The following is a 17,119-nucleotide window of genomic DNA, read 5'->3' as shown; positions in this document are numbered from 1 at the left end:
ATGACAGCGGGAGGCAGGAGTCACTCTTCCCCTCCCTCGGAGGCCCCTGAGTCAGGAGTCACTACACGCCGGCGCGGCCCCAGTCCCACCGCCTGGGAAGGGAAGGCAAAGCGCTTTTGCCTTTCCCTTCCTGGCTGGGGCTGTTGGGAGTCGCTGCCGCCGGAGGCCTTGCGACTCCACACCATTTTTTTTCAGAGGGAATCTGACTCGGTATAAGCCGAGGGGATTTTTTCAGCACAAAATTGGGCTGAAAAACTAGGCTTATACTTCAGTATATACAGTAACTTTTGGAAGTAATCATGTAATTATTTTTCACAAAGCTGACTGTGTTGAATTGGAAGGCAAGGTTCTTAGATTCATAAACTCCTGCTCTTGATGGGCTTCTGTTGCTTCCTGCTTCATTCACTGTCCTTCTGCAGAAGTTCACTGGAATAGACCTTGTTCCTCACCAAGCTGTTGGTGCAGGGCAATGTCACTTCTTCTTTGTTTCTTTGCAAGCCACAACATAGCGCTGAGCTACATTGAGAGGGGGAGAGTAGCCATCTGCATAGCTGGTATCTTCAAAGAGGACCGAGTAGTCATCTTGGGGCTGAAGCCAAGAAAAAGAATGGATTTAGTTACCTTCTACAGAGGGATGGCCATTCATTCATGCTCTCCACTGGATTATTAAGCAGCTTCCTTTTCTTTTCATGCTTCTCCATCCTTCTTTATCTCCCTTCTTCCTGTTCTTTCCCACACTTTTCAAGCCATTTCCACATTTCACTCCTGCAGTACTAAACTGTCTTACTAATAGACAGCTGCATCTTACTGATACACACAGAACCTTTTAAGACCCCAATTATGAATGGATTGGGAAAATTTTCAAACAGATTCCTGCTTTCCTGTATCCAGAGCTACAAAGAACATGCACTGACACATATCTTCGTAACAGTCATTTGCCAACTGTTGATGGAAGAAAATTCTTTGAACTTTTAATCTGTCTTTGATCTCGCTCTCTCATCTGTCTCTTTGTCTTTCTCTCTGTCTAATCCATCCATCCATCCATCCATCTCTTGAAGCTTATATCTCAAATTTCATAATTATAAATTATAATCATAAAACATGTAATGCATAATGAAGTAGCAACCCCAATTATATGCCTCTGCATTCATAGATCTAATAAGATATATTTTTCCTTCCATACACTAGCAACTTAGCTACTTCACCATTATGTCTCAGCACATTTAAAATAATTGTTATTGATCCAGAATATAACATCTCCCATTATTGTTCCTCAGCTAATTGTTATTTAGCTTCTTTTTTTTCTTAGAAAGCTTGACTTTCAAATCTATTTCCTTTCTATCTGCATTACTAATTTAAGACAGAGACGGATATTCCTGCTAAACCAGGAATACGATAGCTAAGGGGCAAAGCAATGTAACACTGATCAGGTGAAATTCCAGTGCTGAAGAAAACATCAAGGATTTTGAATTTGGCAAAATGAAATGGTGAAAATAAATAAATTGAGAGCAATTTTCTGTAAAGAATTTTTAGAGGTAGTTGATTTGGAGGGAAGACAAGGGGTTGCAACCACAAAGAAAAGGCTATTCTCCAAAGCACCTGAAGGCAGGACAAGAAGCAATGGGTGGAAACTCATCAAGGAGAGAAGCAACTTAGAACTAAGGAGAAATTTCCTGACAGTTAGAACAATTAATCAGTGGAACACCTTGCCTCCAGAAGTTGTAACTGCTCCAATTTTGTAAGAAGAGATTGGACAACCATTTGTCTGAAATGGTATAGGAATTCCTGCCTGAGCAGGGTGATGGACAACCATTTGTCTGAAGGTCCCTTCAGACTCTGTTATTCTGTTCTGTTCTGCTCTACTCCACCCAAGCAAACTAGAGTCTGAGATAGGGTCCTGACTAATGATGTGCAGTTTTCAGGCTCCTTCTCTCCCTGCTATTAGATTACTATTAAACATTGGCGAATAATGTTGATAGTTTTCTGTTAATTTTTTTAAAACTCCTGCTCCATCCACACCTGGTGCTATCTAAACCAGCAAAGTCCTTAACATGTTACTCCAGGAAAGATAAATTACTTTGCTGGCTTCTCCGTTGATAAGATGCTAGCAACCTATGGTTTGATGCTCTATTACAGGATTCCCCAAACTTCCTCACTTGGCAGACCAGTGGAGGCAGTGGTGGTGGGGGGAGAAGAAATGGTTTTACGCATGTGTGCTGCTTTCACGAATGCAGCTTTGGGCACAGGCCCATGTGAGCACACACTCGCCCATCATTTCTGTGGTCCAATTCTAAATGGGCTGTGGCCTGGCACTGGGCCACGGACCAGGGATTCCTGCTCTATTAGTATCAACAGAGTTACTCTGTAATTATTACCTAGAGAACAGGAGAAAGAGCTACGGGCCAGACCAAGAGGTTTCTTAGACCAGGACTCAATGGGCCTTTGGTCAGACAGAAGGACAGGTCAGCTATTCTATCAGGTGGATCTGCATGAGCCATTCTAACACCAGTTGCAGAATATTACAGTCTGGACCATTTATTGAGGAAAACTCTTATGGCCTTGTCCTTACCCGCTGAGGTGGAGCGTGGATAAGGGCTCGGTAGAAGCAGGTGGTTTGTGGGTACAAGGCGAGGACTAACTGATCCTTCTGGAACAAGGCCTCCGGGTCTGTTTCAGGATTGGCCTTCCACTGAGGCAGAGGGATGATGCGACGCCGGCTCAAGGTATGACGCCTGTGGAAAAGCAGAAGTCAAGATGTGCAGATTTCTCATAAACCCCCATAATTCAAGGGGAAAATATGTGGGGGGAGGTGCTGAGGGACACAGGTGAATTTCAGGAAGCAGACTGGGGAACACTCAGGGTTCCCCAAAACTTGCAATGTTCTCTTCTGAACTTTCTCCCATCAAATATCAGGATGACCCCAACCCTGCTGGACTTTTACAAGGCTACAAAGACCTAGTTATGTGCTGGGGGCTGGGTCCCCAAGTGTGTTAAGGGCCCCATTTTTTGGCTATATTAATATCTATTGCAATATTTACTTGACAACCATATATATTTACTCTTTATTGTTTAATGTTTTTATGATGTAGGCTGCCCAGAGTCACTGATTGAGATAGGTGCCTATGGAAATTAAATAAATAAAATATACATATGTTTCATTTTAATTATAAATATAATTAAGGTTTAAAAGGTAAATATGCATGCACTACTGACATATATTTAATCTTCCCCTAATCACATTAGAAATTTTGAGAAGTATTTTGGAAATCTCTGCTTTCAAAGGTTCTAGGACCTGGGGCCTCATAAGGCGCATTTCTATCTTTATAACAATCCCTTCATCACTTACTCTTTTCCTTCTTCATCAATGTCATCCACCTCGTATCTGAAGAAGAGAAAATGGTGAATGAGAGTTTGAAGCAATCCAAATGGAATGCTCCCAGAGAAAAAGTTACCAAAATGAATTCTTGCACAATACATCCATGGAATAGTTAAAAAGTCAAAATCCACCTTCCTTTCATTTGTTTATTTGTTCAGATTAGAATGAAAAGTTAAAAGCATACCAGTAAAACTTTGCAACCTTCCAGGGAAAATGTGGTTAGTGCACACTACAAAGATAACCAATAATAACAATTACCAGCACAGAATCTTGTCTATTGTTTAAATTTTAGCATGTATATCAATGAAGCTCTGCAGCCATTTCTGGTACTGCAGTGAAAAGAAAGAGACCTTCCTTGAAGTAGGAATAACCTGCAGAATGGTTTAATATGGACTTCTTTAACATGGGGAGACATGACTGAGAGACCAAAAGCTATGACTGAGCAGGACTAACTAGACACTCTCCCCCTGCACAACCCCCTGAAACCTAAATCTGGAGCCTCCGTTAGCAATATTTAAATTAGGAAAATTGGAGTCCCTGACTAAAACGGATCTCAGGAAATCAATGATTTTAAACTGTTGACCAGCTTAGTTTTCTCTTTTCTGCCTTCTCCTATTCTCATCCTGTCTTAGGACCATTCTATTTCAACTTGAGAAAATGGTGGCTGTTGAAAAACAAGACTGAAGGCTAAAGAAGAAAGGATCTGGGATGACATATAAATCTACACACTAGTAAGTCTATGAAGTCCTTTTTGAAAAAGATGGTTCTGCCATGTTTTCAAAATCAATCCAACACATTTCTGACTTCTCAGACAGGAATCTCTTTTGGATCCTTGCACATATTAATGTCGTAGTTTAGGCTCAATAGGCATGAAGCACATAGAATAAAAAAAGTTATTGTCGCATTAAATGTACACTAATCAGCACACATTAAAATGAAATTTGGTTGCATTCAGCTCTCAAAAGATAATCATTATGCATATACCAGTGGTGGGATTCAATTTTTTTTTACTACAGGTTCTGTGGGAGTGGCTTGGTGGGCGTGGCAGGGGAAGGATACTGTAAAATCTCCACTCAGAGGTGGTATTTGCCGGTTCTCCGAACTACCCAAAATTTCCGCTACTGGTTCTCCAGAACTGGTCAGAACCTGCTGAATACCACCTCTGACATATACCCACTCAAACACACATATATGACTCAGAGAAACATCACAATCTAGTTTGGGTGTATACAAATACACTGAGTTTACAAGACAGGTGGCATAAGGAACAAAGCTGTTACAGAATCTAGTAGTCCTGCTATAGATACTTTGAAGCCTCCTCCCAGAAGGGAGCAACAGAAACAGACCATGAGGTGGGTGTGCGGGGTCTCTAACGATGCTTTGAGCTCTAAGCACATAATGCTTATAAGCAGTATCCTGAATAACAGGAAATGAGTTTCCTATAATCTTCTTGGTTGTCCTTATCACTCTCTGTAGGGATTTTCTGAGGCATTGTGACCATCAAACCAGGCAGTGATGCAGTTTGTTAAAATGCTTTCAATCATGCTTCTGTAAAAAGTGGCCAGGACAGAAGCAGAAAGATGTGCTCTCCTCAACTGATGCAGGAAATGCGGACGCTGATTTGCATGCTTCACTAAGGATGATGTGTCGAGAGACCAGACAGTTAGTTATCTGTACTCCCAGATCCTATTGAACCACTTCCACAGCTGTAGCCTTGATACGAAGTAGAGTATGACTATGCTGGCTCTTTTTGAATTCAACAATGATCTCCTTTGTTTTGTTAACATTCAAAGCCAGGTATTTCATCCACTCCATCAAAGCTTTTACCTCCTCCCTACAAGAATCTTCAATGTCATCCCGGATAAACCCCACCACTGCCGTGTCATCCTCATACTTCACAGTATGATTCATAGCAGGCTTGGCACAGCAGTCATGGGTCATCGCGTATGGATTCCTGTGGGGAATGCATACGCAAGATAGCATTGTAAACTTTTCTTTCAACTCGCACAAACTAAGGCCTATCAATAAGGAAATCAAGTATCCATATACATTATGTATGCACACATCCACACACACTGTACCATGTTTCCCTGAAAATAAGACCCGGTCTTATCTTCTTTAAGCTTATTTTGGAGGTATGTTTGTTGTTGTTTTTTTAATCACAAGGCCCAACCCGGCACCTCCACCCCTCGTACATACAGGAGGAGGAGACCGCACAGAGGCTGACTGCAGGAGGTAGAGGGGGGAGAGGAAGAGGAGGAGGAGAGAGAAAGAGAACACCGCCAATCCTGGTATAACTCTCCGACATTGAATCAGATCTCTCTCTCTCTCTCTTTCTCTCTCTCTCTCTCACACACACACCTCTCCTCTTGCTGCAGTGGCGGTACTTCGGTGCCTGGCTGGCTGGTATGTACCACTTTCCCTCTTTCTTCTCCATGCTCCTCCTTTCCTTCCCTCGCTCCGCTTTTTCTCTGTTCAGCAGCACCTGGGATCTACTTTTGACAGCAGCATGGCTTGGGGAATGGTCAATTCCCATTTGTGGTGTGGTGGAAGGAAGGTGGAAAGCAATTCCCCACCCACACGCCAGACCAGACCAGACTGGCAGGGGTGGGGAAACCAAGCAGTGTCAAAAACAGCTGAAAGTGTGGCATCTAAGCCCTGGAAGATTGTGGGAAGCGTGTGCTTAGAAGCAACGAGTAACGAGAATTGCAGGCAATGCTGTCCCTGTAAACTACTGTAACTTCTAGGGTGTGAATGCCACACTTTCAGCTGTTTTCAGCATCCGCCAGGCTGGTCTGGTAGATGGGATTGCCTTCTCCACTGCTATGGTATAGAAACAACCACTGTTCTTAATTAGCAAAACGCTATCTGTTAATGTAGAAATTCCATCTATTAAAATTTTTAAAACACCACAGCCTGAAGACCCTCAATGTCACTATTATAGTCCCATGTATACTCACTTGTTGGTGGCATGATTGTAGCTCACAGCTTCAGCCAAGATCCACTGTTCATCCCCGTCAACAGCCTTGACACGAGCTGCCACCTTATCTCCTGGTTTGGCCACATAATCACTAGAGGCAGGGATGGCACCGCAAAGGGGAGGTGGCCTGCACAAGAAATCAGACAAAAGGGCCTCATTCATGGCTGAAGAGCGACTTCAGGTGCTCTTAACCCACCAGACCTTCCCAGCAATTACTTTTCTCCAGGCTTCCCAATCCACAATGGAAGAGTCATGGCGCTCTGCTGGAGAAGAGTCATCAGCACTCCACGGCGCATGGTTTTACGTGGCGGCTCAGAGTCATTGTAGAGACCAGCAATCTTGGCAGCTGTGAGAAGAGAGGGAAGCAGACCAGAAAAGTGCAACTATAATTGTGGACGGAAGTGTCTCAACCAATATAATGCAATATGAATGAATCAATCAATCAATCAACCCAAGGCAAAACCAGACTTATGGTTTAATCTTAAAAAAGAAAAAAAAACACTTTCAATATTCCAAGGAAATAAACTTTGCAGGCAGTTTCCCAGCGTTTAGATGAACCTGTCAATCAAATTTACTTCCATATCAAGAACACAGTAACTTTATGCTCTACAACAGGGGTGTCAAACTTAAGGCCAAGGGTGGGTTTCTACCAGTTCGCACCTATTTGCTAGAACTGGTTGTAACATTCTAAGCAGTTCGGAGAACCGGTTGTTAGAAGAAATTACTGGCCTAATCCTGTAAGGAATTCTGGTGTTGCTTACAGAAACTGCCTCTCCGTTAACCCTTATTAAATTCTTGGCAGGACTAGACTTCCTGTCCCTGGAACTTCTCTGGAGTTTTCTTTCCTTCCTTTGCTGGTACTTTGCTTGTGTGGAGTGACCATTCAAAGTTACAAGGGCACTGAAAAAAGTGACTTAAGACCATTTTTCACACTCACGACTGTTGCAGTATTCCCACAGTCATAAGAGGCTAGGTGAGATGCGTACCTTGATGAGTGATATTGAGTTGGCCACGCCCAGCCAGTAACATGACCACCAAGTCACGCCCACCAACTTAGCCACACCCACAGAACCGGTTGTTAAAAAATTTGAATCCCACCCCTGCTTAAGGCCCATGGGGTGCTTAAATCTGGCCCCACGGGGCTAGCCTGGAAATAACAAAGGACCAGCCCATGGTGCCTCTGCTGATCAAAATGGGCCATGGGAGATGCACGTGGGTCATTTTTGGCCCTCATGGCCTCCTACAGCAGTCCGGTGGCCGAAAATGGGCTGTGGGAGGTCTGTTTTCAGCCCCGATGGCCTCCTACAGCAGCCACTGAGGGGGGTGTAAGTTTTATATGTTTCTTTCTCAGCCCCATGCACTCTATCTTCCTTCCTGTTGGCTGCTTTACACGATTCCTGGTTTCATCCAGTTTAAAAGTATGAAACAAGCCTAATCCAAAGAGTTTGCTCACTTATCTGTGGCTGGAATGTAATTTGCTTGGTTTTGACTTTACAACTGGATTGTGTTGTCTCCCCCATAATGGTTTGTAAACAAGATAAGTGAGCCTAAAAACTTAAAATACAGAACATGATTGGATGTAGGATATGGTACTTCAGAACGCAACATAACACCACAATTAGGTTTAATATGACAGATTTGCAGGGTCAGCACAACATGCAACATGTTCATACCGGTGTAATATAATGTTACATACATATAGGTATATGGGAATGTGTGTTAGTTATTACTTATTTAGGTTTAGGGATTCTATTTCTTTCATTTATTGAGTTATTGAGGTGTATTTTGTATTTTGAGGGGGCTGCACCAAGGGAGGCTCATTTAGTTTCATTCTACACATGTTATGCATTGACAATAAAGGTTTGATTTGATTTGATTTGGTAGTATGCACAAGCTATAAGATTTTTTTTTTAATGCAGTATGTCATATGAAAGCGTCCAGGGGTTATTTCTAAATTGTGATTTACTGTTTAAAGCACAAATGGCTGAATTTACAGAACACACAGAATCAAAATGAAATCATATTATGACTGGATGGTGCAAATCTGGCAGACAGAAGACAGCTTTTGTCAGGTATGCAGGTATCTGAAGTCAGTGAGATTTAATTATGTATCCAGTTGTAGTCCAAATGGACTTGGAAATGTTTCCACATAGCATGCATATTTTCTGAATCTTTCTAGACATTTTGCAACATATTATGATGATTTTGTTGTGTTGTACAGTGTTCCTCTTTACAATGGATATCTGGAATAAAATTTTAATGTTTTCAAAGAACTCTATGAAAAATGAAAAATGGGAGGGTCAGCTAAAGTATTCTACATAGAGTTAGTTAATATTTCAAAGGATAGATTCAACAGGGAAAAGGGAAACCTGAGTTGATATTGCCCAAGCAATAACAAAGAATGTACAATTGTATTATTTGGGGATGGAGAAATGCCATAAATAAGGCAGACAGATTAATATATGGAGAAGACAAAACAGGGGATATGGCTGAATTAAAGAGAAATGAATTGTTTTGTTTAAAAGTATTTTAAGGTTCTAAGGGTCTTCAAACTTGACAGCTTTAAGACTTGTGGACTTCAACTCCCAGAATTCCTGAGTTAACATGATTGGAGGAGGAATTCTGGGAGTTGAAGTCCACAAATCTTAAAGCTGTGAAGTTTGAAGATCCCTGTATAATTTATCATTCAACCCAGTAAGTATAAATATAATATCCTGGATGTTCTTTAAGTTGTTTTAATTTACATTAGGCTTTTGAATATATCTGTTCTGACAATATTGTGCAGATATTAAGATCTGCTTCTATACATAAGAGTCAAGCCCCATAGCTACATGTCTTTAAACTCTACATTATGGAATTGAGACTATTTGTGCCAAAAAGTAAATCTCCCTTTGTCTAGAACAGCTGTTTGGAATGCAAAGGGGAAAACAATGTATCTTGAGCCTGTGTCAAACCCCAACCATGGCCACACCCACCCTGAGCACGTCCACAATGACCACGCCCACACCGACCCTCGGAGGTCAAACACAACCCTGATGTGGCCCTCAATGAAATCGAGTTTGACACCCTTGCTCTACAACAGTATGACAGAAGAGAAAGGAGCACTGTGTAGGTAAATTTGAGGTCTTGAATGGAAAGAGTGATATAATCTAAATTTAAAAAAAGAAGAGCTGAGGTTGCAAAGACTTTTCATTCCTTTGTCACGGGGAATTGCGAATGTATCAATACGTCACATTTCTCATTTTGTCTTTTGTTTACGTACTGCACTCTCCTGGCAGATATCAGCTTATGGCAGTGGATTTCTTCTAAGTTTACCTCAGAAGAGTTCTTGATCCTAGCATTGAGTCTTTGAGGGATAAGCTTCAAATTCTGGGAGAGAATTTCCACTTTTAGTTACAAACTCTCACCTTCACTCACTCTGAGGCACAGCCCAAAACTTCCTGCCCAATTTTGACTACAATTTCTGGGAACCGCAGGGTTCTCTTGGTCAGCTTAGCAGATGCTTAACTGATGGGAAGGCATCCCAATGCAATTATTCAAATTAGGAAAATGAATAAAAGGGCTGATGCATCAGACATTCAAGAACACATTGAACACTATTCCCCAACCTATCCAGGATCTATTTGAGTTTACATGCTGCACATAGTTTGTTAAATATGGCACAACAGTCTGCCATGAACCAGCTCCCTATGTTTGTTCCTCAAATATACTTAAAGACAAACTTTGATTTAGAATGATTTTTTTTAACCCAGTAACAGAAGCCAATTAGCTTCATCAAAATAACACTTCATCTTTTCCCAATTTTTCTACCTATTTCTTGGAAGGAGCAACGAATTCTTATTCAATTTCTTTCTGGCACAACCTGGTTAGGATTACCAGGACTGGACTGCAAAAATATAGATAATCACTAATTGGCAGCAAAGCATTAAAGCATTAAACTGTACATCTATTTGCTACCATCTGGTAGTCGTTGACTTTAGTGGTTGACTAAATGTTTGCAGTCCAGATCTGAAAGGACTAGACTTGACTACAGGTTGTCTTTGACTTATGACCGTTTGTTCAGTGACTAAAGTTTCAACGGTGCTGAGTAAATGGTGGTTAAGACTTGGTTCTCAAAGTTCTATTCATCGCAGCACCCCTGCAATCATATGGTTGCAATTTGGGCCCTTAGCAACCAGCTGATACTTAAAATTGGTCGTTGCGCTCTGCAAGCCGTGACTGCCATGTGTGACCTTCCCTGATGGGCTTCCCATCAATGGGAATGCCAGCAAGGAAGGTTGCAAGTCTCTGGGATAAGTCTCTCCCACCCACACCATTTCCCCAAGCCCATCTGCTCTTGCTCCACCCTGGCCATTTATGCATCCCTGCACATCCTCCTAAGCTTCACATCCCTCACATCCTGGCAAAAACCACTTATCTGCCTGCCTGCTTGCAAGCCTCTTGTGACTTGCAACTCCCAGGGGGCTGCCCATTGACTTTAGTTGTGGGAAGCCAACTGGAAGTTGCAAGTATTATTATTAGTGTATGGCGTTGTTACAGTAGCCAGAAGACCACAATGCTATTGCAGGGTACTAGTTTGGCTTCCCAAGGTACCAGGCCACTTACAGGCAATAATTGGGTGCTTCCCAAGGTGTCCCACAGGAGGGAGAGCTGGCTTCACACTGGAAAGACAAATGTGTTTTCCTGCAGCATCACCCAAGGCCCTTTCCAGAACTGCCTCATAAGCGGGTGTTGCAAGCGGGAAGATTCACAACCACAGGAACTGACTGCCTGCACAGAGCACCAGTTTGTCTCCCCTCCGAAGTGGTACCTATCTATCTTCTTGCATAGAACATGCTTTCGAACTATTAAGTGGACAAAAGCCGAGGTGAGTGACAGGAACTCACCCTGACATGCAATGCTAGGGCTCATACTACCAGAACTGAGAACCATCTCCAGTGTCATTAAGCCACTGAGCCACCATGTCTCCTTGTTGGGAGGATGTCCTTGCCTAACAACTGCTGCAATTCAGTTAATGGACATTGGCATGTAGGGATCATTATCACTAAGCAATGCAGTCACAATTTATAACTGCATCGCTTAGCAGCAAAATTTTTGATCCCAATTGCTATTATACTTGAGGACTACCTTTATTAATTGAAGAGAAGTCCGCCCCCAAAATGCATATGCATCCTGTTTTTTTAGGCTGCTTGAATAATTAAAACTTTTTAAATCTTGGGATAGCACCCAACATTTTTGCAAAAGCTCAAGCAACCCATTTGCTCTTCCTTAGTCAGAGTTTTTCAGCACTCACCAATTCGCCTTTCTTCCAAAAGAGACTTTATCTCAGCAATCTTGTCCAAGTCCTTGCGGAGGATGCTGGGTAGAGGGAAAAGAAGCAACATGAAAAGGAGTTGCCTTCTCTTTTCAGAAGCATGAAATTTAGATATACTCACTTGCATTCAGCTTCTGCATCAGCCTTAGCTGTCGTATAGAGGCCACGTAATTTCGTCCGATAATATGGAGAGACTAAAGAAGAAACACAGGGAGGTAATATTGAGTTCCCATAGAAATCTAGTTGCCCTATTTTTCTAAGCCAAGTCCCAAAGGTGCTTTTTCAGGAGGCAACTGGACTTTCTTGTTTTTCTTGGAAGGCATTTCACTTCTCATCCAAGGATCTTCTTCACTTCTGACTGGGTAGTGTGGAATGGAAGGATTTATTTTCAACTATTCTAAAAGAATGCAAATGATCAACTGTCTGCAAGGAATATAAATCCTTTCATTCCCCATCATCCAGTCAGAGCTGAAGAAGCTTCTTGGATGAGAAACTAAACGTCTTCAGAGAAAAACAAGACAGTCCAATTGCCTCCTCAAAAAGCACCTTTGGGACAACCATGACCCGGATGACTGAGAATCTCCATGGATGTTCTAAGCCAAGGTTTGTTTCATCAAATTTGTTTGAATATATTAAAACTGAATCAATACAACACTATAACGCCATAATCTAAAGTCTAGAAGTGACATTAGGCTCACCTGACATATTAAGTTAAAATCAAATATACCACATATTCCACATATACTGGAAAAATCCTATTTTGACTAAGGGTATCTATATAGAAGAAATGGGAAAGATCTAAGGCCTAAAAAAATATAAGATCACTTATTCTGATATGTAGCAACAGCCCAACCAGTTTAATTTTCTACAATACTCAGCAAGTCATGGGAAGCCCATTCATTAGCTAGATGAAGTACTCTATATTATATGTAATTCTGTATAAATTCAATCTGTTGTCTGTTTTCCTTTTTTTTAAATAATTAAAAATGCACCATTTTATTACTCAGTGCAGGTTGAGAGAACCATAATTGAGTTGTGGGTAGGGAAAAAATAATAATGCACTTTTAAACTACCGTATTTGCCGGCGTATAAGGCGACTTTTTTGCCCTGAAAAGATGCCTCCAATTGGGGGTCGTCTTATATGCCGGGTCATCTTATACGCCGGCAAATAGTAATTGGGAAGCACTGCGGCTGCCCGCGGCTGAGGCACTTTGCGCACCGTGGAAAGCGAATCCCACGTGAAGCCGAAAGGAGCAGCCAGCCTTCTCCCAGCTCCCAAGGAAGCAGAGGCTCGCACCGCCCGAGCTCCGCTGAGGTATCCGGCTGGGGCTGTCAGGAGTTGTTACCGCTGGCGCGGCTCGCGCAGCTCCAGTCCCGTTGCCTCGGGAAGGGAAAGGCAAAACCAGGAGCCGCTGCTGCCATTGCAAAAGCGCCGCGCGACTCTTCCTTTTGCCTTTCCCTTCCCGAGGCAACGCTGGACTGGGCGTGTGAGCCGCGCCAGTGGTAACAACTCCTGACAGCCCCAGCCGGATACTCAGCGGAGCCAGGCGATGCGGCCTGCTTTCCTTGGGAGCTGGAGAAGGCTGGCTGCTCCTTCGGCTTCACGGATCATTCCACGCATGAGACAAAAGTGCCTCAAAAAAAAAAAAAAAAGTGCAAAGTGGAAGGCGTGCGGAAGAGGCGGTATATAACAGACTATATTTTGAGTGGAAATGTTGGGGGGTCGTCTTATACGCCGGCATATACGGTAGATATCTATTTCAATGACATAATCATTCATTATTCATTACTGAAGGAATATTAATCTTCAATCTTCAAAATAGATCATAGTATTTCATTCACAAAACACACTTTGCAAGTTGATCTCTTGTGAGGTAGAATTCAGAATGAGTGAGTAGCCCTAAGGATCATCTGCAAATAATTTAATATGCACAAGCAATTGACCAGAACATTTTCCAATTCAAGATTTTCTAGCAAATGCTAGAAAGTTTTCCTCTCAAACCTTTTCCAACTCCAGAGTATTCTTTCTGCAGCCACCAAATTGTTTAATTTCTCTGGCCTGCTGCCTTCTAGATCCAGCAAACAATCACTCCCACTGCCTACAGGCTTCAGAACCTCCATGGCTATTGCAACTATTGGCAGTTGTTAAAGAGTAATGGTAATTGAATACACTGACTCCGTTGACTCTATAGCACTTGGGGAACACAACAGACTCAAAATGTTGCATCACAAGTGTTATAAGGCTGGCATTTTCCACTCACTCTTGTTCTCTGTCTGCATCCGTTCATGTGTTTTCTGGATATTCACAAGATTATGTTCACTTCTTGATCGTTCCTCCTAGCAACAAAAAAGTTTCTGGTTGATTATTTGGACAATATGATTTTTATTTTAGCAGACATAGTGCATTCCTTGAAGTTATCCTATCACAGCAGTTTCATGCCCTCCTCTCATCATTATTATATTATTACTGTTTGGTGCATTACTAAAACAAGATGTGGACCTAATGAAAAGATACTGTCCCTTTCTAAGAAAGCAAAAGAAAAGCTTTCTCCTTTCCTCATCACTGGCTATGACAAACTAAGTAAGATTTGTGTCACATACAGGCCTAAATATTCCAGGGGGAAAATTCACATTACCTGGGTCTGTTTGATAAGCTGGTGCAGTTCTCCTAAGAGTTCAGCAATTCTGGAATCAGCTGATACCAAAGCCATGTTGCTGAAGGAAACGTAAGGTGGAAGAAAGGAATTTCTCTCAAATCAACTGCCATTATAACATTCTGGAAAGAATGCACTGCTAAATCTTAAACCATTAATAAAGGAATACAGTACTTCTAGTCTCAAAGGTACTTTTTCAAAAGGCAACTGAAAAAAACAGTCATTACCTTTTAAAAGAGCATATTTAAGACAACTATGACCAGGATGATTGAGAATCTCCACAGACAGTACTTTTAGCATATCCTACATTTGGTGTAAATAAGTGTTCATAATAAAGTAATAGTGTTTTCCTGTATCATGGGAAGAACTAACTTTAATCTTCAGAATAGCAAAGATCTTGCTTATAAATACAGTAAAACAATTATGTGTGCTTATTAAAGGCCATCTAATAAGTATGGACTTTAGAAACATGAAATCCAAACAAATAAATAAAGTCTGTCTAGAATCTTTGGGAAAGTTTCCATCTATTTTTATTAGGTAAAATAGCCTCAGGAACAGCTTCATCTTGTATTCTTGTGCTTATATTTTGTGGAATAAACTGAATTAAATGTACTTATTTTCTGAATACTCAGCAGATATGAGGTGCATATTTTAATTTAAAAGCAGAATTTGCTAGTTTAAATTGACCATTTTAATTTCTGTTTTTAGCTTCATTTTATTCAACTTCACCCTGAGAACTGTTGTCTCCTTGGCATGAACAAAGTAGAACTTTAATATCCTTATCAACCAAGCATCCCACCCTGGCTGGCCTAAAAGTTCTGGAAGCAGACTTACACCCCAACAGACAGTAAAGGTCATCCCTCTGGAAAGTAATAAATACATATATGACTTCCAACTATTATTTGCAAATCCAATATGCACATTTACAGGGTAAGATGCATTCAGACAATTGCAATTCATGCGCTTGCTGTCAGAAACAGGTTACTTGGTACATTTTCACTGAACATTGAAGAATACGACCTTCCATTTGTAACATCCAAAGAAAACAGGAGAATCTGCTATCTCCTTCAAAATACAATACAGATTCTCTTGATGTATTGGTTGAAAGAAGGGGCATCACTATATACAGGTAGTCCTTGAGTTACGACCACCACAATTGAGTCCAAAATTTATGTTGCTAAGTGAAACGTTTGTTAAGTGCCCCACTTCACGACTTTTTTTTGCCACAGTTAACTGAATCATTGCGTATGTTAAGTTAGTAACACGGTTAAGTAAATCTGGATCCTCCCCTTGACTTTGCTTGTCAGGAGGTTGCAAAAGCGGATTACATGGTCTTGGGACACAATCATAAACGAATCAGTTGCCAAGCATGAATTTTTTGATCACGTGACTATGGGATTCCTGCAACGGTCGTAAGTGTGAAAAATGGTCATAAGTCACTTCTTTCAATGGCGTTGTCTCTTTGAACTAGATGAACTGTTGCAAGTCGAGGACTACCTGTATTGGAATGATCGACCACGCACGCCGCAACACAAGAATAAATCCTCAACATGCAAAGGGAACCAGTAGGGGGCGACACAACACAATTATAATCAGTACAATTATACACTTCTTCACCCCCTTATTCAAGTAAGTTCCCATTACCTCGGCAAACCCTTGATCCCCTACCGTTTAAAGTCCGTTTGCAGAATAACGCTCGACTCAAGTTCGATAAACGATAAATGAATAAATAAATAAATAAATAAAGGCGGTACGCGCGCCTGAAAATGACGCAGAAACCTCGCACAGCGGACTTCCTACAGCTAGGTGACTGGCGCGTGCGCAGTGAGCGGTGGGAAGTTAACGCACGCGCAATCCGCGGAATCAATTTCCCGTTCACGGGCTCTATTTTGCGCATGCGCTTTGGTGACTTCGGGCACACACACACACCCCCCACACACACCCCAGCCCCCCCAAAAAGAACCACTCTAAAAGATTGTTCTGTCCATTTCTGCGTTGTTCTTCCCAATCTTTTTTTTTTTAAAACTAATTTGGAACATGGTCATGAGGAACAAGATATATCCAAGTGGACCTCTACAGCGGGATAAAGAATTAAAAATCTACCAAAAAGCAGGATTGTGGAATAATTTATTATTTCCAAAAGCTAACAGCCTCCTGGGAATTGTAGTTTTTGTTGATCCACGCATGCTCTTTGGTTTACTTTCAAGCGCGGATTTGTTGCAGAGCGCATGGTGGCTTATCTTTTCAAACCTTGAGGTTTTTGAGATGCGTTCGCGGTTCATACAATACTAACATTTTGTAAAAAGTTGTTACCTCGCGTGCAAATCGGGAGGAGAAAGTAAAAAGGGGGAGAATATATATTTCCGTATGGAGTTTACTTGGAGATAAGTCATACTCATTTAGGTTTACTTCTAAGTAAGCGTTACAGAATTGCAAGCATGAAACCTAACACGGAATTGATACGAAAACAATTACAGTCAACAGGCATTCTCAAAATCAAAACAATATCTCCTAAAAACGCTGCAAATTAATTGCAAAAAGTGACAGATTCCTGCGGAGAACATGCTTCTTTTTTGTAGCAAGCATATTGCAGTGGATTAATGCAATTACAAAACAAAAACAAATACTAAGATTAAGACATATAACCTATCAAACCATAATGTGGAACAGCTGAAACATCAACAAATCAACATTGTTGGCATATGCCTTTCAGGATTATATTCCATGCATTAGATAAAATGAAATGTGATCCACAAGAATTTATGCCAAATAAAGTTGCAGACTATATGTGTATC

General features: G+C 41.4%; 1 protein-coding gene across 4 annotated transcripts; it reads right to left on the bottom strand.

Annotated features, from left to right (window-relative positions):
- Nucleotides 1-267: 267 nt before the first annotated feature.
- Nucleotides 268-16,145, bottom strand: SGF29 (SAGA complex associated factor 29). 4 transcript variants are annotated; one of them, XM_087948059.1, is made up of 10 exons: nucleotides 15,969-16,145; nucleotides 14,307-14,385; nucleotides 13,932-14,007; nucleotides 11,792-11,864; nucleotides 11,650-11,714; nucleotides 6,573-6,702; nucleotides 6,337-6,483; nucleotides 3,347-3,382; nucleotides 2,570-2,732; nucleotides 268-589 (listed from the first exon to the last, which is right to left on the bottom strand). In XM_087948059.1, the coding sequence occupies exons 2-10, from the start codon at nucleotides 14,379-14,381 to the stop codon at nucleotides 473-475; spliced, it is 882 nt and encodes a 293-aa protein (XP_087804185.1). In that variant the 5' UTR covers nucleotides 14,382-14,385; nucleotides 15,969-16,145; the 3' UTR covers nucleotides 268-472. The 4 variants fall into 4 exon arrangements, with proteins under 4 accessions (XP_087804185.1, XP_087804186.1, XP_087804187.1 ...); XM_087948060.1 differs by having other exon boundaries at nucleotides 15,993-16,145; XM_087948061.1 differs by lacking the exon at nucleotides 14,307-14,385 and having other exon boundaries at nucleotides 340-589; nucleotides 15,993-16,120.
- Nucleotides 16,146-17,119: the final 974 nt, after the last annotated feature.

This window comes from Notechis scutatus, chromosome Z (genome assembly GCF_049901735.1).
Source record: "Notechis scutatus isolate UNSWTSFEM ecotype Mainland chromosome Z, rNotScu1.2, whole genome shotgun sequence".
Taxonomy (NCBI): domain Eukaryota; kingdom Metazoa; phylum Chordata; class Lepidosauria; order Squamata; family Elapidae; genus Notechis; species Notechis scutatus.
The sequence above is the reverse complement of the archived record's forward strand: the minus strand, read 5'-3'. Positions and strand labels throughout refer to the sequence as shown.